The sequence below is a fragment of the Pyrgilauda ruficollis genome, unplaced genomic scaffold, assembly GCF_017590135.1.
Source record: "Pyrgilauda ruficollis isolate IOZ18807 unplaced genomic scaffold, ASM1759013v1 scaffold97, whole genome shotgun sequence".
NCBI lineage: Eukaryota > Metazoa > Chordata > Aves > Passeriformes > Passeridae > Pyrgilauda > Pyrgilauda ruficollis.
Genome location: NW_024531821.1, coordinates 1,780,620 through 1,801,852, shown reverse-complemented (window position 1 = coordinate 1,801,852; position 21,233 = coordinate 1,780,620). Strand labels below are relative to the sequence as shown.

The 21,233-nt window shown below is 55.2% G+C and overlaps 1 protein-coding gene across 2 annotated transcripts in view; it reads left to right on the top strand.

The window, feature by feature from the left end:
• Nucleotides 1-20,473, top strand: part of SH3PXD2B (SH3 and PX domains 2B) — a 65,116-nt gene extending 44,643 nt beyond the window's left edge. The window contains exons 6-13 of one of the 2 annotated variants that reach the window (XM_041490001.1): nucleotides 1,462-1,487; nucleotides 8,213-8,347; nucleotides 9,696-9,800; nucleotides 11,676-11,793; nucleotides 12,898-13,124; nucleotides 14,945-14,994; nucleotides 15,157-15,282; nucleotides 16,088-20,473. In XM_041490001.1, the coding sequence (XP_041345935.1) occupies nucleotides 1,462-1,487; nucleotides 8,213-8,347; nucleotides 9,696-9,800; nucleotides 11,676-11,793; nucleotides 12,898-13,124; nucleotides 14,945-14,994; nucleotides 15,157-15,282; nucleotides 16,088-17,572 (2,272 nt within the window). In that variant the 3' untranslated portion in view covers nucleotides 17,573-20,473. The remainder of the gene's footprint in view (nucleotides 1-1,461; nucleotides 1,488-8,212; nucleotides 8,348-9,695; nucleotides 9,801-11,675; nucleotides 11,794-12,897; nucleotides 13,125-14,944; nucleotides 14,995-15,156; nucleotides 15,283-16,087) is intronic. The other variant, XM_041490002.1, reaches the window with a different exon arrangement.
• Nucleotides 20,474-21,233: the final 760 nt, after the last annotated feature.

The following is a 21,233-nucleotide window of genomic DNA, read 5'->3' as shown; positions in this document are numbered from 1 at the left end:
GAGTAGTTTAACAGTTGTCTTACAGGTTGTGGAAAAGCAGCCTCTTTGTATTTTGTTTTTAATTTATTTTTAAAGTCTGCTCACTTTGCTCAACCTCTGTGCTCCCCATCTCACTCCTTCCCACCCCTGGATCCTCAGGGATGCTGCCTAGAGAAGATGCTTGAGAAACCTGACTCTCTTTTCCTAAAACAAACGTGGCATGGGGATTATTGAACGTGCTAAGAGTTCTCCATGTGTCAGAGTTTCCTTTCAGGGGATTATGAGGTTCTTGAAGGACACTGAGCTGAGCCCACTGAGGCTGTGGTGTTGGCTCAGAGCTCTAAGTGAGGCTCCAGTCACACAGCAACCTTTGCCTTCAGCGTTCTGGGAAGCAGCTGGAGAAGCATTCCTGGCTTTTTCCACCTCTGTGGGGCTGGTTGGTGTCCCCCTGTCACAGCTGGGCTGTGGCTGCTGGGGGGCTGCAGCTCAGTGAGATTTACAGTGGAAGGCAGAGTGGTTTTTCCTTCCCTTCTGCTGGAGCCATGAGTTTCCAGGGAGCACATGAGCTCTGCTCTGCCCTTCTCTGCTCCACGGGGATCTGAGGAGGAGGAGGAGGAGGAGATGCTGCCAGGAGTTTATTGCTGTTTCCTGTCTTGTCTGAGCTCCTGTCCCCTCTGAGGTGCTTGGGCCAGGGCTGCTGCTCTTCAGACCTGCAGCTCTTTGTGGCCCTGCCAGGAACATCCCAGCAGCAAAGTGGAATTGCAGCTCCTTCCTTGCCCCCTCAGTCAGAGGGAGCAGCCAGGGAAGGGAAGCAGGGGATGAGTTACAGTGATGGCTTTAGCAGAAGGCAGGGCAGAAACTCCAGTTATTCCCATCAGCACCAGGGTGCCATTCCCACCTGCTGGTCTCCACCCTGCTCATCTGGCCTTGCTTTGCCTCCCTTCCCTGTGGTACCTCTGAACTGGGGCAATTTTAATGGGGATTATTAATTAACTCTGATTTAGCTCTGCAATGCTGCCTCTGCTGAGAAATCCTTGGGATGCTCTGTCCCAGATTCCCCTGCTGGTGTCTGCACCTGGGACGTTCTGTTCAGGTCTCTGCACAGTCTGTGGTCTCTGAACTCACCAGGCTCCAGTTTCTGTAACAAGGTCCTGTTTGTTTCCACTCCATCTTGGCTGCATTTTATTTCATTTTGTTGATACTCCCGTGGATGAGTGCCCGAGGTGGTACCCAGTGCCCCGGTGGAAGTTGCAAGGCCAGGCCAGCAGCCAAGCTCAGCCTGGGGAGGGCAAAATATTAAATTATGAAATGAAAGGAGGGTGGCAGGGGCTGTTTGCAGGTGGGTGCTGCCCATGGGGACAATGGCTGGTTGAGGAGGGTCAGTGGCCCCAACAGAGCCAGCACTGTGTGGGTGGGTTTGTCACTTGGCCGTCACCCCAACTGTCCCCTCGCTCTGCTGACACTCCTCCTTCTCTTTTTCAGGGAGCCCATTGGAAAGAAGAGGTCTGGTAAGGACTCCTTTCCTCTCTGCTGCTTACACCAATTCCTCCTCCCACCCCCAGGCCAGCTCCTGCTGTGGGGCAAGGTCCCAGCCCCATGGCAAACCCAGGCCCCCATCCCGTATCCCCCGAGCCTCTGTGGTGCTCCCCAAGGTGGGTCAGATGCCCACAGCTCTCAGCACTGCCCTGGAGGTGCTGGAAGCACTGCTGGACCCCCCAGGCCATGCCCTCCCTGCCTCATGCCTTGTCTCCCATCCTTTTGTTCCTCATCAGGGATTATCCAGAGAACGGCCTCTTTCCTGCAGAGAGGTACTAACAGCTGCTCCTGCCCTTGCTCTGCTCTGCCTTTTGGGGGGACACCTGCTCAGCTGGGGGGGGCAAGAAGCTTGTCACCTTTGCCAGAAGCTGTCACGTCCCCTGTGGCTGTCTGTGGTGGCTGGTGGACACGGGGTGGTGGCACAGGGGCTGGGGCTTGGCTCTTGGTGCAGCTCCAGGGGCAGGGGACGTGCCCCAGCTCCTGCTGAAGGTCTGCAGGGGTGGCAGTGAAATATTTCAGGAGTGCAGAGGAATGTCTGAGCTGCCTGGGGGGCAGTGTGGGCATGAAAGTCACCCAGTGCAGCAGGATGTTCTCCTTCACCATGAGAAGAGAGAACTTCTCTCAGCTGGGAGCCTTGGGAAGGTGGTTTGGTCTGGGATGCTCTAGCCTTGCTCCTCAAGAGAGGGGGACATCTCTGAAAGACCCCCTTGTTGGTGTGGTTTAGGGTTATTTGAGCTTCCCAAAAGGATCAGGAGAGAGGAGTGGAAGAGCCTTTGATCCGTGGGTTAAGGAGGCACCTTTCAGCTCCTGCAGCTGCAGAAGGTTTAAAAATTATGTGAAATTCTTTGGGAAGGAAGGCCTGAGCTTTGGCTGCATGGAGATCCTGCTGAAATCAGTGGTGGAGAGGATTTTGGCCAGAGAACTGGCACTGCCATCACCTGTGTGAGCAAACTCACTTGTGGGTGAGTGGGCTCCTCTTGCAGGAGGGAGGAGAGGCACAGGAGGGACTCAGAGACTCCAGTTCCTTTTCCAGTGGAGCTGCAGGTCGTCCCTCCTCAGGAGCTGATGGTGTCCCAGTGGACACTGAGGCTGGTGGTAGGATTCAGGTGGGAAGCTCTGGTGTTGTTGGTGGCTCCTGGTTTTGATCTGTTTTCATTGGCTGAGTGCTCTCCTGTGGGATTCACAGGGTTTTAACCTGTTAAAACCTTTGGACAGCATTTTCTGCTCAATCTCTGACTGCTCTCTGCCCAAGCAGGACATTGGGATGGGCATTTTAAACTCTCATGAACCATTTGCAAGCACAGCTTGGCTCTGTTCTGAAGTGCTGGGGACAAGAGAAGGGGAGGCCTCTCTAGGGAAGAAAATTTCTGGTGCATAACTCAGTTCAATGAGGGTAAAATTCAATTTAAGGACACTGCCTGTTAGAGAAGCAGGAGTTCTCCACTGAGAAGGAAGAGTTTGGATAACACCCAAGGCAGAGCCTGCTCTGGCAGGGCAGGATGTGCTGTTCTTTCCCACCAGGGAAAGGTGTTTGCTCTCAGTAACCTTACACTGGGTTGATGCCTCGTGCCAGACATGTTCAGAGATTCATCTCACTGTCTTGCATTTCCTGGCAGCAGAAACAGAATTTGGTTCAGCAGCTGTCAGCCCAACTCCTTCTATACCTTGAGGAAATCCCTGGTGGTTCATTGGGTCTTCGGGCCAGGCCTGCTTTGAGATTTTTGAGAACAAGGCACAAAAAATACTCCTTCAATCCAGATGTCCCTGAGGAGGGGTCATCCAACAGCTGCTAACAAACAAAAATCACGAGGATTGTCCAAAAAGCAATTTCCCAATTGCTAGAGAGGGGGTGAACTGCTCTTGAGTAGTGTTGGAAAGAGCTCTGAGGGTTTGGAAATGGGATTTGAGCAAACACTGGGATGCAGAGTGGGTTAAAGTGCTGCTCCTGTGGTGACCACGAGACCCAGAGGACATTTGGAGTTTCGAGGAGGGCCCGGTGTGTGTGAGCACTGGAAATAAAACCTGCTTTCTTTGCTTAGCTTTTTTCCCCAGCATTTGTAATCCCACCTGGCTGAGCCTGAGGCGTGGGCTCTGCACAGTTTGCAGGGGGTGGATTATCCCCAGACTTTGGGGCTCTGCCTTGGCCACTGATCTAGGTTTGTCTAAAAGCAGTCATCCCATCAGTCCCCTGACTGTGGGAGCGTTTCTGTTCTCTCTGCCTCTCACAGTTGCACAGAAAGCACAGATGGAGAGCCATGGGTTGGTGCAGGCGAGCCTGGAACTGCCTCCAGAGTTTATATTTGGGTGGAGCTGCCCAAAGAGGCTGGCAGAGACCTCAAATGCCCCTTTGTCAGGTTGATTTTAGCTGCTTTCTTGTGTGCCCACGTCCCTTTTGCTGTGCTGAGGAATGTCCCTGCAGTGGCAGGGAGACCCCAGACTGCAGAGTTTGGTCTGAGGAGAGGCAGTGAAAACACAGCAGCCACAGGGGAGCTGTCTGAAGCCCCTCTGGTGGATGGTATTTCCATGTGATTGTTTTCCACATTCTGGAAGAATCCCTGGAGAAATGAGATGGTTTGCAAAGAATTCAGCAGAGCCTTCAGTGAGAGCAGGAGGAAGGTCCATCCCCTTGCAGCACTGATCATCCCAAACCCCTCAGGGCTAGGAGAAGAGCTGTCCTGAGAACTCTGGGTCTGATCCACACAGGCAGAGCAGGAAGGGACTTTATCCAAAGTATGGCATTTCTGGGAGATGCATTGGACAAAGGCTGGAGTGTACAACAGCCTTCAAACTCAAATACCTGTGCCCCTAACTCAGTGCTGAGCTCTTTGTGTCCCTCTGGCAGCACCAATGGCCAAGATCTGTCACTTTTGGCACTTGCAAAGTGAAAAAAAAGGACAGGACAGGACAGGACAGAAAAGGAAAGGAAAGGAAAGGAAAGGGAAAAAGGAAAAAGGAAAAAGGAAAAAGGAAAAAGGAAAGGAAAGAAAAAGGTCACAAGCAACCCCATATCTGTGAGATCTTGTGCTGGGTTTGTACATCTCAGCCCTTGGGTCAAGGCCAAGTTTCTGGCCAAACAAAACCTGTGAGGATTTTTGGGCTGGCTGAGCGTGAGGTCACTGCTCTGAGCAGCCCTGGGGTGGGCTCTGGGATGTGCTGAGTGCCTCTCCTGCATCCAGGGCAAGCATCACTTCTGCAAGCCCAGCCCCAGGCCTCAGTGGTCCCGTTGACTCGATGGATTCCCCTTTCCTGGGTCACATTTGTGTCACTGTCCCAGCTGAGGATGCCTGCAAACCCCCTCCTCCCCTCCCCAGCTCAGAGCTTTGGTGCTGTCTCCCACCTCCCTGGGCAGCTTTACACTGGTGCTATTTTGAGGAGCCAGGTCTGGCCGTGCTCAGGATGCTGTGCTCACTCCAGGGTGTGTTTTTGTGGCTGGGGATGATTAGGCCAGGTGAAATGCTCCCAAAATTAACGCCCACCTCTTCCTCCAAGCTCGGTTTACCACTTCTCTTGCTGGTTTAATGGGTACATTGGAGGATCCAGAATTGGCTGCTGAAACTCCAAATAGCCTCAGAGGCACGGGTGTAATTACAGGAGGGAGGCAGAAAGGGGAGTACTTATCTCTTCCTGCAGTTGTTATTCTTCTCTCAGGGGCTGGGTAGATCCTCAGATCCCTTTAAGCACAAACCTTTAATTGAGCTGCTAGAAGAGATAGTCCCAGCATCCACCATTCACTTTGCAGGGTTATTTTTAACTCTGTCTGCTGCCCCACCTTTGGGTTTTGGTGTGGAGGAAGCTTTCCTGAGCAGGAGCAGAGCCTCTGCACTTGGCCAGCTCACCTGGAGCTCTGCAGAGTGCTGTTTATGGCCACAGACAGTTTCCTTCTCTTCCTTTAAATAACACTGCCCTGCAGACACGTGGTTCATTTAAATCTTGGTTGTGGTCTGACGTTCTCAGAAGCAGCTGGGAGAGGTTGTGACCTTGTGAACAGGAGAACTTCTCCAGGAGGCAGCAGAACATCCTGGGAGTCCTGAGGACCTGCTAGATCTTGTCCTTCAGGATGAGGATGGAACCTTGGCACACATCTTTCCTCTCAATCCCTCCTCTTATCTCTCAATTTGTCTTTACAAATTCTACTTTTGAACAACCTGGAACACCCCCTCCTGACTTTTCCTGGTCTCTGCACCAGGTGTGGCAAGTAAATACAGAGAATAAAGTAGACAATGAGAGTTCATATTAGCCCAGTAATCCTTGTAGGTGGCTCCTGATAGCCAAGGCCTCCCATCCTTTTCTTACTGTTGGGGAGTCCAAATCTCTGGGGCATTAGAGATCAATTCAAAAGATCAATTAAAAAATACTCTAATGACCTCAAGTAGCCTCTGTGACCTCAAGTAACCCCACTCAGGGCCTCAAATGTCCTCAAGTAACCCCTAGATCAATTAAAAAATACTCCAGTGACCTCTAGTAATCCCAAATGAACTAAAACAACACCTCTCAGGGATTCCAGTGACCTCAAGGAACCCCAAATGACCTCAAGGAACCCCAAATGACCCCAAGGAACCCCAGATGACCTCAAGTCACCCGTACCAGGGCCTCCCATGACCTCACACACACATTCTCCAATATTAATTTTATAAAATGCACCTGCTCATCTTTCCCCCTTAGCAAAAGAACATTTGAACAATTGTCCCCCGTTTGGCATAAAATTCAGCTCAGAAGAGAAGTTCCTGTGTCTGCTAGGAAACACAATTCTGGGTCCAGCAGGGGCTCCAGGTACAGCAGCAGATCCTGACACCCCGAACAATCCCTTTCTAAAGTTCTTTTTCACAAATGGCACAATCATTCCTTCCTTGTCACTGTCCTGGTGGCCTCCCCCTTCCCTTTGCTCCTGGGGCTCACTGCACTTCATCCCATCAGGGGCTGTAAAAACTGTGCCATGATCCTTGCCTGTTCCTTTACCTTTCCTTATCCCAGTGCAGGGGAATCCTGGAGGAGGATTTTTTTTGAGAGTTTTTTTGCTTCTTGGAGGTTTTTGGAGGCAGAGAGGGAGGTGCAGTGGTGCCTGAGTGCCCCGTGCCTGGTTCATGGGGGGTGTGAGCAGGGAATGCCCAGCTGGACACGGGGCACTGGCAGTGTCCTGCCAAGCCCTGGTACTCCATGGGCTCCCTGGAAAGTGGGAAAGTGGGAAAGGGGAGCTGCCCAGTGTGTGGGGGACACTCAGTTTGTGGGGTGGTGGCAGATGTGGTGGGGAGTTGTGCCTCAGGCTGCCAGGGGGATCCACATCCAGAGCTCTGCCCTGGAGGAGAACGTGCTGTGAAGCACAAACCGGGCACAGGGCTGGCCCCGCTCCCCTGCGGTGACAGCGGGGCTGGCAGTGCCCCTCCCGTGTGTCCCGAGGGTCCGGGATGTGTGTGGAGCATCCCGGTGTCCCGGCGCTATTGCAGTGCTCCCGGTGTCCCGGTGATCCTGCAGTGCTCCCGGAGATCCTGCAGTGCTCCCGGTGATCCTGCAGTGCTCCCGGTGATTCTGCCCTGCTCCCGGTGTCCCGGTGATCCTGCAGTGCTCCCGGTGTCCTGATTATCCCACTGTGCTCCCGGTGATCCTGCAGTGCTCCCGGTGATCCTACAGTGCTCCCGGGTCCCGGTGATCCTGCAGTGCTCCCGGTGTCCCAGTTATCCCGCAGTTGTCCCAGTTATCCCACAGTTCTCCCAATGTCCCGCTTATCCCATGGTTGTGCCGGTTGTCCCGTAGTTTTCCCGGTGTCCCAGTTATCCCATGGTTCTCCCGGTATCCCGGTTATCCCACAGTTGGTCCTGGTGAGCCAGAAGTTCTCCCGGTGTCCCAGTGATCCCACAGTGCTCCTGGTGTCCCGGTTATCCCATGGTTATCCCGGTGTCCCGGTTACCCCACAGTTTTCCCGGTGTCCCGGTTGTCCTACGGTTCTCCCGGTGTCCCGGTTATCCCGCAGTTGTCCCGATTGTCCCGCGTTATCCCGGCTTGTCCCGCAGTGCCACCTGCCGCCGGTCCAGCTCCGTTCCCCGGCAGCTCCCGGCTCTCCTCTTGGCCACCGGAGCGCTTCGTTCCCGCTGGGTTCTGCCCCCTCTGCCCCTCCTCGGGGTATTTTTTTCCACTTTTTTTGCCAGGAGAGCGGGATGTGCAGCTGGGCAGGGAGCAGAGCAGACAGAGGGGCTGAGCACAGCGGGGCTGGGAGGATGCTGCCCCATCCCACAGACACCTCAGGGGATGCTGCCCCATCCCACAGACACCTCAGGGGATGCTGCCCTGTCCCACAAACACCTCCAGGGGATCTGTCCTGTCCTACAAACCCCTCCCAGTGGGGTCTGGGGCTCCTCAGCCCAGCAGAACCCACTGCAGGCTCTGTGTTTTGGGGCAGCCGATGTGCACAGGAGGGTTCCCAAAACCCCAGGCAGTCCAGGCTGCTGTGAGCTCCTGTGCTGGTGGTGGCTGGTGGAGGTTGCTTGGATGGCTCTGGTGGGCAGCAGCAGGTCTCACCTGGCTGTCCCCACCTCACCTGGCTGCTGGTTTGATCTCTGTCCCCCTCACTCTGCCCAAACCTCTGGCTCACCCCTGTCACGCTGGGGTCCCCGGGGTGTCCTGGAGCTGCTGGGTGGTGGTGGCCGTGCCCTGGGGACAGTGCTGACCTGGCACACGGGTCGGTTTTGTCCCCCTCCCTGTGCAGGAGCTGACTGTGCCTCGGCTGAGCCCCTGGTGCTGGAGCAGTATGTCGTGGTGGCCGACTACCAGAAGCAGGAGAGCTCGGAGATCAGCCTGTGCGTGGGCCAGGTGGTGGATATCATTGAGAAGAACGAATCAGGTACAGGGAGCCGGGCTCTGCACAGGGTTCTGGGGCTGCACAGGAGCAGCACAGGGCTGGCAGTGTTCTCCTTAAGCAGAGCAGCCCCCGGGCATGCCACGGGCATGGTGAGCTGAGGTGGGGTGTGCAGGAGGCAGCTCTGGTCTGTGAGTGTGGACGAGGCTGCAGGGCTCTCTCAGGGCTGATTTCCCCCCCCGTGCCGGGTGCCCGATGCCGTCCCCCTTCGTCACTCTCTGCTTGGTGCTTCAAAACTTGGCTGATGTGTCCTGAGGACAAAAGCCATCCCTGGGCTTGGCAGGCTGGGTTTAGTGAGTGACAGAGGGGGACATTCTCGTGGTGGCCATGAAAGCCCCCTTGGTGCATTCCCAATTCCTGTGGGCAGCAGCCGAGCTCTTCGCTTGCTTCGAAACTTAAACTAGCTCTTAACCTCTGCAAATGGACTGAGCCTTGTCGTGGACCCAGCTTGTGGAGAATGTATTCCCTGAAGCTTACAGAAGTTGCTTGTTGGGGGGAGTTAAATGAAAATAGATTTTAACAGCTCTGGAGAGCTGGTTGCCAGAGGATCAGTTGCACCAGCAGCTCTGTTTGAGTACGAGAGAAATAAAAGCAACCCTGAAGCAAATGAAACTATTAGCTTAGCCAGCTCAAAAGCTGTGGAAAATCATTTATTTATCAAAGGTCAGCCTGCTTGTCCCTCCCATGCAGGTAGCTGATTCCCTCCCTGACAATCTGGTTGTCTTTCTAAATGGCTCACTGGGAGGGTTCTGAGGGTAATACTCAAGTCTTTATTTTTCCCCCCTGAAGACACAAATTGTGCTTTTAATAATGAGCAACAAGCATTGGTTTTGATTGGACACACAGGGGGGCCCAGAATTGCTTGTGGCCTCTCTGGAGCTGGCTGGGCTTCCACTGGGAGAGCTGATGTTTTAAATCCTGCATTTGCTCGTGGCTTTTCAGTTCTGCTGTTTCCACAAATGTAGAGAAGGCGAGCGCAGCAGGACTCAGCTATCGATTCACACGCAGGGTATTCATCTCTGCTAATTAGCCCGGGCTTGCTGACCCACACTGAGGGAAAATGAACCATGAAGGGGCAGAAAAAAACAAAAGCAAATGCAGTGGCTGGAGCCATTCAGCTCTCAGAGCCTCTTCTGGTTTTCCTGGGGAGGGAATTGTACTTTTAGATGTCACTCAGCTGCAGTTCTCCTGTGCTTGGCTCTGTTGCTTTGGGGTCACCCCAGCTTCCCTTGGAGATGCAAGAAAGGGGTCACAGCCCCCCAGGCACGTGGTTTGGAGGGAGTTTTTGGCTGGTGTGAGCCCTTGGCTGAGCCTCCTGCTGTTTTCTCCTCAGGCTGGTGGTTCGTGAGCACGTTGGAGGAGCAGGGCTGGGTGCCAGCCACCTGCCTGGAGGCCCAGGATGGAGTCCAGGATGAGTTCTCAATGCAGCCTGATGAAGGTAAGAAGCTGCTGGAGGCATCTGCCCCAGCTTCCTCTACTGGAGGCACTGCATCACCTCCCTAAAGGGGCAGGGCACGAACCTGGGGGAGACAAAACCCAGGAACAAAACCTGGGAAAAGAGAAAAAGCCCCAGGACTGGTCCTGCCTGCCCAGTGCTGCAGCAGGACTGGGGCAGCTGGACACTGCTGGTGAATCCACTGGCCTTTCTGCTCCTCCACAGAGGTGCCACCTCCCAGGAATGCTCACCCCAGTGCCTCCTTTCAGCCCAGGGGGCTGTTTTACCTGCCCTGGAGGAGGAGCAAAGCCCAGGTCCTTGGACAATGCATGTGCAGAGAACAAAGAGCACGCAGTGTGGGGAAGGCAAGGTTCCAGCCTGTCCTTGGAGCAAATCCCAAGTGCCCCTGGATAACACACCCTTCCCAGTGCCTCCGTGTGCCCAAGGCAGAGCAGTAGCTGGCTCAGCCCCTGCTCTGGGCAGCTGGAGATGGAGGGGGGCTCAGCCTGGGGGGGGCTCCAGGTGAGCAGAGTCTCTGTACCACTCTCTGTGCCAGCCCTGTCTCCTCCTGGACCTGAAGTGCCACCTCCTTACGTCCTCTCTTGTCCTTCTCCTGCTTCCCCACCGTGCTGTTCCCAGTGCCATGGAGATACTGGTCCCTGCCCAGGCACCTTGGCCGCCGCCGGACTCTTGGGGACTTGTACACCACTGGATGGGGTCAAGGTGGACCACACAGAGACTTTCTTGGCTGCCCCTGTGTTGTGCTTGGAGCCTTGTGTGCATGTTGGTTTGCTGTGCATGTGTCAGCCCTCAGAGCATGCCACCCCTGCTCCTCAGCCTTCCCTCCTGTGCACATCCCTGTCCTCTCTCAGCTCTTCCTTCTCACGTCTTGGTTTGGGCTCAGAAACTGCAGCTCCTGCTTTCCCCCAGCACACATGTGCAGAATTCTTGCAGCTGCTGCCTTAGTTCCTGCAGTAACCTGGGCTGGTGCCTCAAGGTGGGGTCAGGAGGAGAAGGTCCTGCTGGATGTGACAGGACATTCCCTGCTTGGTCTCCTCTGCATGAAGGGGGTGGGAAATCAGACCCTTCCAGAGCCATGCCACTCCCAGAAGACAAATCTAGGAAACCTGCATGGTGGAGATGTAGGGATGTCCAGAGGGGTGAATTTTGGAGGCAGATTTTTCCTCAAATGGCCTTCACCATGTTGGAAAGGCACTGCTTAAGCACAGGCAGTTATTTCCCTGTGTTTCTTCCAGAGAGGAAGGTGAGGGAGAGGGGAGGATGGATGGACCCATCTGTCTGACATGGCTGCATGGCTTTTAGGATGTTTCTCCTTCCTCCTGAAGGGAAGAACATCCATATTCCTGCTTAACATCCCTTGTTCTGGTGGACAGGACATCAGGTTCCTCTCCAGGCTTCCCACATGGCTTTGACCAATGTCCTGGGGGATAAATGGTGACGTTCCTGCAGATCTGCTGCTCTGGAGCAGTTTGAGGGCACCTCTGTGTGCATGGGGTTACCCCCTCATGCCTGTGGGATTTCTGTCCCCTTACAGAGGACAGTTCCTCTTTAAAAACTCTGAGAATGAAATTTGAGCTGAAGTGGATGCATGGAAGAGTTTCTGTGATGAGTTGTGAAAAGTCTTTAAGGGAGAGGAGAAACTGTTTTAGAGAACTTCTTGGGCCAGAGCAGCTCACCAAAATTTACATTTCCAAATACATTTCACTGTCATTTCCCTTTGAATGGTCATGTATCTCTGTGTTTGCACCTAAATTACAAGAATTATCATTTGTATAAAGAAGTTCCTAGCCATTTGTCAGCTGAGGCCAGGTTTCCATCAAACAGCTCCTCAGTGAAGCTGCTCTTTCTTTCCAACAGAGGAGAAGTACACGGTGATTTACCCCTACACTGCAAGAGACCAGGATGAGATGAACCTGGACAAAGGGGCCGTGGTGGTGGTGATCCAGAAGAACCTGGAGGGCTGGTGGAAAATCAGGTACTGTCCCAGGCACTGCAGCTGGGACTGTGGGGTGCCAGCCCCAAGGCAAGTCTGTGAGCTGGGGAGAGCAGAGTTCCAGAACTCTTTTCTCTCCATCCTGACAGATTTGATGTTCAAGCACAGTTTTGGTTGAAAATCTTTGAACTGCCCAGCTTTCCTGTGCTGGGAGGTGGCTGTGTCCTCCTGCAGTGCCAAGGTGTGAGAGCGGGGTGTGTTTAGTGGGGTGTCACATCCTGCTGATGGGAAAACCCAGGAATGTCCCAGGGCAGGCTGCGTCCCCTGGCTCTCTTGGAGTTTCCTGCAGGGAATGGCCAGGTCTGGGCCAGCTCTGCTGAGTGCAGAGTGTGCTGAGCCAAAGGCTCCAGCCCATCCTCAGCTGGGGCTTGTTTTCTGCTGGAAGCTCATTTTCTCTTCTCCGTGGTTGAGCAAACGGCCGGGCTTGCTCAGGGTGGGAGCACACGCTGCAATTTTCATAACCTCACACTGAACCTGTGCTCCTGGCAGCAGCACAGCCCCAGAAACACATCCACTGACGTTTGAGGCACAGGAGAGCTGCCACAGGAGCTCCAAAGGCAATTACAGGCTGAGTAGCTGGTGCCATCTGAACGAGGTAGCTGCAGCCCAGCCAGGAGGGAGGGTCTGGCATGGCAGGGGCACATGGATGTGGTTTTTCAATCAGGTCACGGAGCTGATTTCTCTCCTAAACCGATTTAGAGCAGGGAAGGGATCCAAGCTGCCAGCAGGGAGAGGGCTTGTGCTCTCTCCAAAGACCAGGTACATCAATCCCAGCAGCAGCCCTCTTGTTTTTCCCTCTGCTTTCCCTGCCAGAGCTCTTCACTACTGAACTGGTGCCATTGCTGACGTGAAAACACACATTCCCAGCATTCCCAGCCTTCACAGCATTCCCAGCCTTTGGCCCTGGCTGGGGCCAGCATCTGTGGGAGCATTAGCCATGAGGGGGCTCTGCTGGTGCCATGGAGAACCTGGCGAGCTCCTGTTGCCCAGAGCTGGCAGTGCCTTCAGCCAAGGTGTGTGCTGAGCTCTGGGCTCAGGTCCCTGGCGTGTCCCTGTGCAGTGACCCTGCTGTCCTTGCCCCCACAGGTACCAGGGCCAGGAGGGCTGGGCCCCTGCCTCCTACCTCAGGAAGGGGAATGGAGATGTGTTCCCACCGAAGCTGGGCTCGGGCTCCTCGGCTCACTCCAGTGCCCTGGATCTGGATGGCATCTCCAGGCAGCAGCTGCTGGCCAGCAGGGACAAGGACGGGCTGGGGGGACAGAGGGACAGCAGGCTCGAGAGCCGGCCCCTGCCCAGCGCCGACATCCGCCGCAGTGAGTGCTGGGCAGGGCAGGTGGGCTCAAACACAGTCTTGGGTGGGCTCCAAACACAGCCTTGAGTGGGCTCAAACACAGCCTTGAGTGGGCTCAAACACAGCCTTGAGTGGGCTCCAAACAGAGTCTTCCCCACAGATTTTGAGCACAATAAGAGGCTGTGAGCTGACAGAGCCTGGCAGGGTCTGTGGGTTCTGCAGTGGGGTCAGGGGGGATCATGGCACACGCAGGGGGCACAGGGACAGCGCTGCCCAGGGACCTGCTGAGGGTCAGCACATGGGATGGGGATCCCCCCCCAGGCTCCAGGGTCAGCTGGAGATGTTCTCCTCTCAGAAAGTGGGGCACCTAAAAGGAGCCTGCCAGAAAGATTGAGAGGATGTTTTAGAGGACAAGGGAGAACGGCTTCACAGTGACAGAGAGTGAGGTTAGAGGGATATTGGGAGGAAATTGTTCCCTGTGAGTGCCCAGAGCAGCTGTGGCTGCCCCTGGATCCCTGGCAGTGCTCAAGGCCAGGTTGGACAGGGCTTGGAGACACCTGGGATAATGAAAGGTGTCCCTGCCGTGACAGGAGGTGGAATGAGATGGGCTTTGAGGTCTTTTCAAATTCCATGATTCTGGGATTCTGTGATCATAACTCCTCTGCAGTCCAGGTCCTCTGGGTCAGTCCTGCAATGCCAAAGTAATTTCACATGGTCACCTCAGCTGCATTTCCCAGGAGAGCCTGAAAGCTGGGATACCCTTGAGACCTGGGGGACCTGTGCCACTCAGGGTTCTGGGCTGATGGGTTCTGGGCTGATGGGTTCTGGGCTGATGGGTTCTGGGATGATGGGCTCCTCCTTCAGGTTCTTTTCCCTGGGACAGGTTTAGTCCTTGCCTTTCTGTTCTGTCTCTCACTTGTCTTTTCTAAACACGTGCTCAAAAGCCAGAAACTCAACAGCATCTGGAATTCTTCCTCCACAGAATCACCAAAGATGAGGCAGAGGGAGTCTTCCCCACAGATTTTGAGCACAATAAGAGGCTGTGAGCTGACAGAGCCTGGCAGGGCCTGTGGGTTCTGCAGTGGGGTCAGGGGGGATTGTGGCACATGCAGGGGGCACAGGGACAGCGCTGCCCAGGGACCTGCTGAGGGTCAGCACATGGGATGGGGATCCCCCCCCAGGCTCCAGGGTCAGCTGGAGATGTTCTCCTCTCAGAAAGTGGGGCACCTAAAAGGAGCCTGCCAGAAAGATTGAGAGGATGTTTTAGAGGACAAGGGAGAACGGCTTCACAGTGACAGAGAGTGAGGTTAGAGGGATATTGGGAGGAAATTGTTCCCTGTGAGTGCCCAGAGCAGCTGTGGCTGCCCCTGGATCCCTGGCAGTGCTCAAGGCCAGGTTGGACAGGGCTTGGAGACACCTGGGATAATGAAAGGTGTCCCTGCCGTGACAGGAGGTGGAATGAGATGGGCTTTGAGGTCTTTTCAAATTCCATGATTCTGGGATTCTGTGATCATAACTCCTCTGCAGTCCAGGTCCTCTGGGTCAGTCCTGCAATGCCAAAGTAATTTCACATGGTCACCTCAGCTGCATTTCCCAGGAGAGCCTGAAAGCTGGGATACCCTTGAGACCTGGGGGACCTGTGCCACTCAGGGTTCTGGGCTGATGGGTTCTGGGCTGATGGGATCCAGTCCAGCGGATTCTGGGATGATGGGCTCCTCCTTCAGGTTCTTTTCCCTGGGACAGGTTTAGTCCTTGCCTTTCTGTTCTGTCTCTCACTTGTCTTTTCTAAACACGTGCTCAAAAGCCAGAAACTCAACAGCATCTGGAATTCTTCCTCCACAGAATCACCAAAGATGAGGCAGAGGCCACCTCCTCGCCGAGACCTCACCATAGTAAGTGCCGGCTGGTGTGGGAGGGCAGCAGTGGCACAGGGGGAGGGAGGGGAGCACTGCAAGGAGCTCTGGTCGCTGGTTGGGATCTTGTCCCCGTGCCTGGATGTGGTGTCACACCTGCTCTACAAACACACTGATGGTTTTTCTGTTTTCCTGTCCCAGCCCCGTGGCCTGAACCTGCCTAAGCCTCCTGTCCCCCCTCAAGTGGAAGAGGAATATTACACCATTGCTGACTTCCAGACCACCATCCCTGATGGCATCAGCTTCCAGGCAGGAATGAAAGTAGAGGTGAGACTGTCACCTTCCCTTCACACACTGCCACTTCAGGGCAGTGCTCGTGACCCTCACTACCCTGGCACATCTCAGGCAGGAGCTCCCCTTCCAGGCCAGGGGGATCTGCTCCCCATGGTGCCCTGGGTGCAAACCAGGCATGGTTTTGTCTCTGTTAACATTCCAGACTCTGAGAGTGGCATAAAAACCTGTAGGAGCTCAAGAGACTCTGACCCCACACCGTTCTTGGTGGCCTCCTGTCCCCCAGGTGTGAGTGCTCTGTTTGAGCCACACCACAAATGGCATTGGAGATGGGAGTTTTTCCTCTTAGTTAGGCCAGGTGTAAAGTTAAAAACCCTTCCAAAATTCCTGGCACAGCCTCTTTGCTGCTCCCTGCGGATGGGATTTTGCTTTCTCCGTGTGCGGATGTGATTTACGCCTCTCTAAGAGGATTTTTCCTTCAGGGCTGCCCCACTCAGCCCCTGCCAGGCCCCAGCCCTGCTCCTGGAGCTGCAGACAGGCTGGGCAGTGTGGGATCCACACGGGATCGCTGCTGCTGCTTCATTGCTCCAACAGTGCCACGCTGTGGCCACCGCCAGCTGCCGGCACCCCGCTCCGGGAGGGACAGAGACAGCTCAGCAGCCCTCCCTCAGCCCTCTTCCTTCCCTGGCAGCCAGGACCAGGTGTCCCTCTCCTTAGGATGCCATTCCTGGGATTCCATGGCTTTTGGCTGGAGCAGCACAACGCCATGTGTCACCCTGCCATCATTTCCCAGACCCCTGAGCGCAGAGTGGCTGTCTGAGGTCTCCTTTCCCCCTGGCAGGTTATTGAGAAGAACCTGAGTGGCTGGTGGTACATCCAGATCGAGGAGAAGGAGGGCTGGGCCCCTGCCACCTTCATTGATAAGTACAAGAAAACCAGCAACGCCTCCAGGCCCAATTTCCTGGCTCCCCTTCCCAACGAGATGGCGCAGCTGCGGCTCGGTGACACCGATGGCAGTGCCAGCGAGGAGGTGACAGGGCCCTGCCGACCCCTGCCAGAGGCTCCTCCCAACGGCATGGACTGCACTGGGAGGTGGGGCAAGGACTGGAAGGGGAAGGAGGCTCCTGACAGCGGGGACCTGTCCTTTGCTGGGGGCTACGAGGAGATCTCGGACCGCGACACGGAGGAGAAGCCCAGCCTCCCACCCAGGAAGGAATCCATCATCAAATCAGAAGGAGAGTTACTAGAGAGGCAGAGGCCTCCCCCCAAGCCCCCAGGCATGATTTTGCCCATGATCCCACCCAAGCAGTCGGCAGCCCCGAAGGACAGCAAGAAGCCGGAGCTCAAAGGGGAGAAGGGCAAACTCTTCCAGCTGAAAAACGAAATGGGGCTGGAATGTGGACACAAGGTGTCGGCCAAGGAGGTGAAGAAGCCAAACCTCCGGCCCATTGTCAAGCCAACCAAGCCAAAAGCTGAGCCTGTGGAGGACAAACCTGAGCCCATCACCCAGAACCCGTTCTTGAAGTCAAGACCTCAGATCAGGCCAAAACCTGCCGCGTCCCCCCGGACTGAGCCACCCCCAGCCGACGACAAACTGGACATTTGCAGCCTGCGGAGCAAGCTGAGACCTGCCAAGTGCCCAGAGAAGCCCTCGGAGCAGGACCCTGCTGCTGGGGAAAGCTCCTTCAGCAATGCCGTGATCTCCTCGGAGCCTTGCGGGCGGTTTCCGGAGCGGCCGGGCACGGAGAGCAAAGCCCTGCCCAAGCCGGACATTGCCCCCAAAGAGGCACTGCCCAAATCTCCCCTGGGCCCAGCAAGCCCCCCCTGTGCCAGGGATGCCCCTCCGCAGCGCCCTGTGGTGCCACCTCGCAGGCCACCCCCTCCCAAGAAGATGGGGGCTCCGGCCTCCGTCCCCGCCGAGCCCAGGGCCCCGGCACGGGAGGCTCCCGAGCTCAGGCCCTCAGCAGTGCCAGGGAGGCCCATGCTGGTCCCTCCCAAAGCCAAGCCCTTCCTCTCTGCCTGCATGCAAGACGAAGCCAAAGCCAGAAGCAGCATAAACCCAAAGGTCATCTCCAAGGCCGTGGAAAGAGGGGAGGCCAAGGAGAGGCCCTCGGCCCCCGGCTCCGGGCCGGACATCTCCAGGGAAGCTCTCTACGTGGCAGTGGCGGATTTTGAAGGTGACGAGGAGACCAACAGCTTCAGAGAAGGGACTTTGTTTGAAGTTCGTGAGAAGAACAGCAGTGGCTGGTGGTTCTGCAGGGTCCTGGCTGGGGGGCCGTGCTGGGAGGGCTGGATCCCTTCCAATTACCTGAGGAAGAAGCCATAGCTGCTCCTCGGCCTGCATGGCTGGAGGCTCCCTGGTCTCTCACCTGAGTATTTAATGAGCAGATTAATTTATAGTTTTCTGTAAGGCTGGCTTTAAAAGAAAAGATAGTAATTGGAGATCCCACGCCTCCCAGCTGGAGCCCCTTGGCAGCAGCTGGAGGAAGCAGCTCAGCCTCCCCTCCTCATCCCTGTGCTCCCTGTACCCACCCTCCTCCTCACATTCCCCAAAGGACTTGGCTCCCGTGGTTCTCTGTGCTGGGGAGATGGACCTGGAGTGACATTTTGCCACCTCTGTGGTGAACTGGAAAGAAATCCAGCAGGATTTCCAGAAATCCAGCCAGGTGGAATGGTACCAGTGCAGGAAATCACAGTAGGATTTACCTTTCCCTGAAGCTCAGGGTCACAGCCAAGAGTTGCAGGTCATGTTGCTTAGTCCAGTGGCGTAGCAGAGCCACAAGGAATGTGGCAAAAAGGAGGAAATGACTGCTGAGAACAGGTTCCTGTAGCTCTGTCTCTGGTTAAGGGCTGTGCCATGCTCCCTCTGCACAGGGATCATCCCTTGGTCCTTCCCTGCTCAACAATGACAAGTGTTAACTTCAACATCCTCCTGGTAGGAAAAAATAGGGAAAAATACACCTTCATTTAACAGGTCCTGCTGTGCTGCTCCAGAACAGCTCTCAGGCTTCTCCCCTGCAGTACTGCAACCAAACATCAGAGGGGTTTTGCTTCCAGAGCTGAGGAATTCTATGCAAGGCACAGAGGACCAGAACGACCCCAAAAACCCTGGAAAAGGGATGCTTTGCTCTCGTCCCCACACAGACTGCCCTGCCTGTTGGACTAGGAGGGGACCACCCCTTGCCAGGACCCACCGAGCTCCCCGGGCTGGCGGGCAGCAGCCGGGAGCTGGGTCCTTCCCTCGGTGCTGATATTATCAAGTGCAATCCAGAATGTGGGAGCTCAGCTCCTCATCACCACCAGTTCTGAGGTGTGTCTGGTGCTCAGGGGCTGCCTGCCTTGTTTGTCACCCCACCTGCCTGTCCTCAGGTACTTGCATTTCACCCTGTGGGCCAGGTTGGCTTGGAGGGGCTTCTGGGCAAGCAGATCCTGGGGTTTTTCCATGCTGACATTCCTGCCTCGCCCTCAGTGCTGCTTATCCCAGCAGGAGGATGAGCTGTTGTTCCCCAGTGCTGTTTTCTTCCTTTCTGTCCTTGGCTATTTGCAGCTTCAGGGCCACATTTCTCTCCAGAAGAGCTTTAAACCCAGATGTCTGTGGTTTTCACAGAGTTACAGAATGGTTGGGGCTGGAAGGGACCTCTGGAGATCATCCAGTCCAGCATCCCTGCCAAGGCAGGGGCAGGTTTGGTGTTGACCAAGCTCTGTTGCCTTCTCTGGTCTAATTGCAAGCGTGAGCAATGCAGCCACATTGTTTTGCTGCTGAAAATAATGACAGTTTTCCCTCTAATTTGAGGCTGCCTGAATTGAAGGAGCATTCTCCACTCCCCCAGATGCTCGCTTCCTTCTCTGTCCATATTTTCCACCCTGGGAATGTGAAGATCCCTCTGTCTGCATACAGAATAAAACAGTGGTCCCAGGATCATTATGGGAGGGCCATGGGGCAGTTTGATCTGATAGAGAAATCCTGACCATCCTCATATCCAGAAGCCCCAGAATTCATTTTTAGCCATGGGAATTCATGCACCCCGGTGTGTGGCTGATTGCTCTCCCTCCCACCTGCGGTTTTCTCCGGTGGCACATCAGCCCCTGATGGGGCTGACTCACCTGAGCTGGCAAAAAGCACTGCATTTTCAAGCCAGTGCAATAACAAAGCTGCTTGCTGGCACGTCGGGAGGTGTTGATGTGCTCCCGGGAGAGCTGCAGGGTGGGTTGGGACAGCGCTGCCTTCGCTCTGCCTGGCTCCACTCAATCCCTTCTGCTTTGGAAAGGAGTGGGGACAGGATGAGTTAAAGCAGAGCTGCTCCACGGCCAAATCCAGCTCCCACAGTATGTGGGAAGGGCTGGACCTGCATCCCTGCTCTTGACACAGGGTGGAAGGGCTGGGTGTCCTTTTCCCAGGCACCGTGTCCTTGCTCTGCCTTTGCTGAATGGCCTTTTCATCTCAGCTCTGTCTCAGAGACCTCCGTGCCCTGGCTGTCCTCAGAGAGGGCTGTGCTATTTGTGTGGTCTCGCCTCTGAAGGAGGGCTGTCCCCTCTCCCCTCCCAGCCTGAGCCTCGCAACTGGTCGTGCTCCATTCTCCTGACACAAGTACTGTATTTGGCTCGCTGAGCGTGGGGCAGGATCGCTCCCTTCTTCCCAAAGAGCTTCCAAGAGGGAATGCCCCGCTGGGATCCCCCTCAGGAGGTGCCCACACCTGCAGCCTTACCCCTTTCCCACTCTCCTGGCTGCCAAGGGGCCGTGGGCTGCCCGAGCTCCTGTGGGGAAGATGCCAGGAGCCACTGGGCTGGCAGGGCTTTGTCCCCCTCTGATTTGTGCCCCCGGTCCTGCAGCCACCTGTGCCCCAAGCCAGGCTGCCTCTCCTCCCTGTACCTCCCTGCCTACCTCGTGAGGAGGAGGAGGGTGGCCAAAAGCACCCCAAAGTCGGGGGCAGCCCCCCACCAGGCACAGCCCAGCCTCCCAGAGCAGCCCTGAGATCAGGGGCTGTGCCAAGGGGGGCACTGCCATGGCTTGGGGGCCAGGAGCTGGGATTTGGGGACATCCTGGGTGGGCATCAGCCCTGCAGTGCCCAGCTCCTGCCAGGCTCCCAAAGCCCATTTGTTTGTCCATGTGTCTCTATATTATATAATGTGTATAAATCTCCATACTGTGGGTGGGTGGGGGGCAGCAGAAGGTAGATGTAGCTGTGTCCATGCCCTGTCTATACCTTCACCTTTAAGGGATGGATTTTTTTTTATTTGGTGGGTTTGGGGTTTTTTTTTTTTTTTTTTTTTTTTTTTTTTTTTTTTTTTTTTTTAAGAAACAAAAATAAACTGCTTGACTGGTTTCAAGCACCCTGGTGAACCCATGTGTATGGCTGGTGGAATTGTGGGGTGCTGCTCTTGTGTCCAGGGCTGCTTTGGGGTCTGTCTGTCCATCCATCCTGGCAGCTGTGGCAGGGAGGCTCATGGGGACCCTGACAGCTCCTTGTGTCTTCCTTGGTGCCCAGGCTTTGTATCCCACCAAATGGGGCAGTGGAGTGTGGAAGTTTTTACTGTGGGCTCAAACCAGCAGAGTTCAGTGATTTTGGGAAAGTGCAGAGAGAGAAGGAGGCATTGCCAGTGCTGAGGGGCTTTGGGGGTTCTGAGTGGCCAGGGATCAGTTCTGGGGGTAAACTGAGGCAGCAGAGTGTCTAAAAAGGCATTTTGACATAAATTGTCAGCTCCTTCAGCACCCAGAGTGAATGAGGGGTTTGTGTGAACACTCAGCTCTGGCAGGGCAGAGTTGTGGATGAATTTTTCCACTCAACATGAAGAGAAAAAGAAAAGGGAAAAGGAAACAGGAAAAGGGAAGAGGAAAAGGGGAAGAAAAGGGGAAAGGAAACAGGCAAAGGGAAAGGAAAAGACAAAAATAAAAGGAAACAGGAAAAGGGAAAAGGGAAGAAGAAAGGGGAAAGGGAAGGGGGAAAGGAAAGGGAAGAGAGAAAAGGCAAAGGGGAAGGAAACAGGAA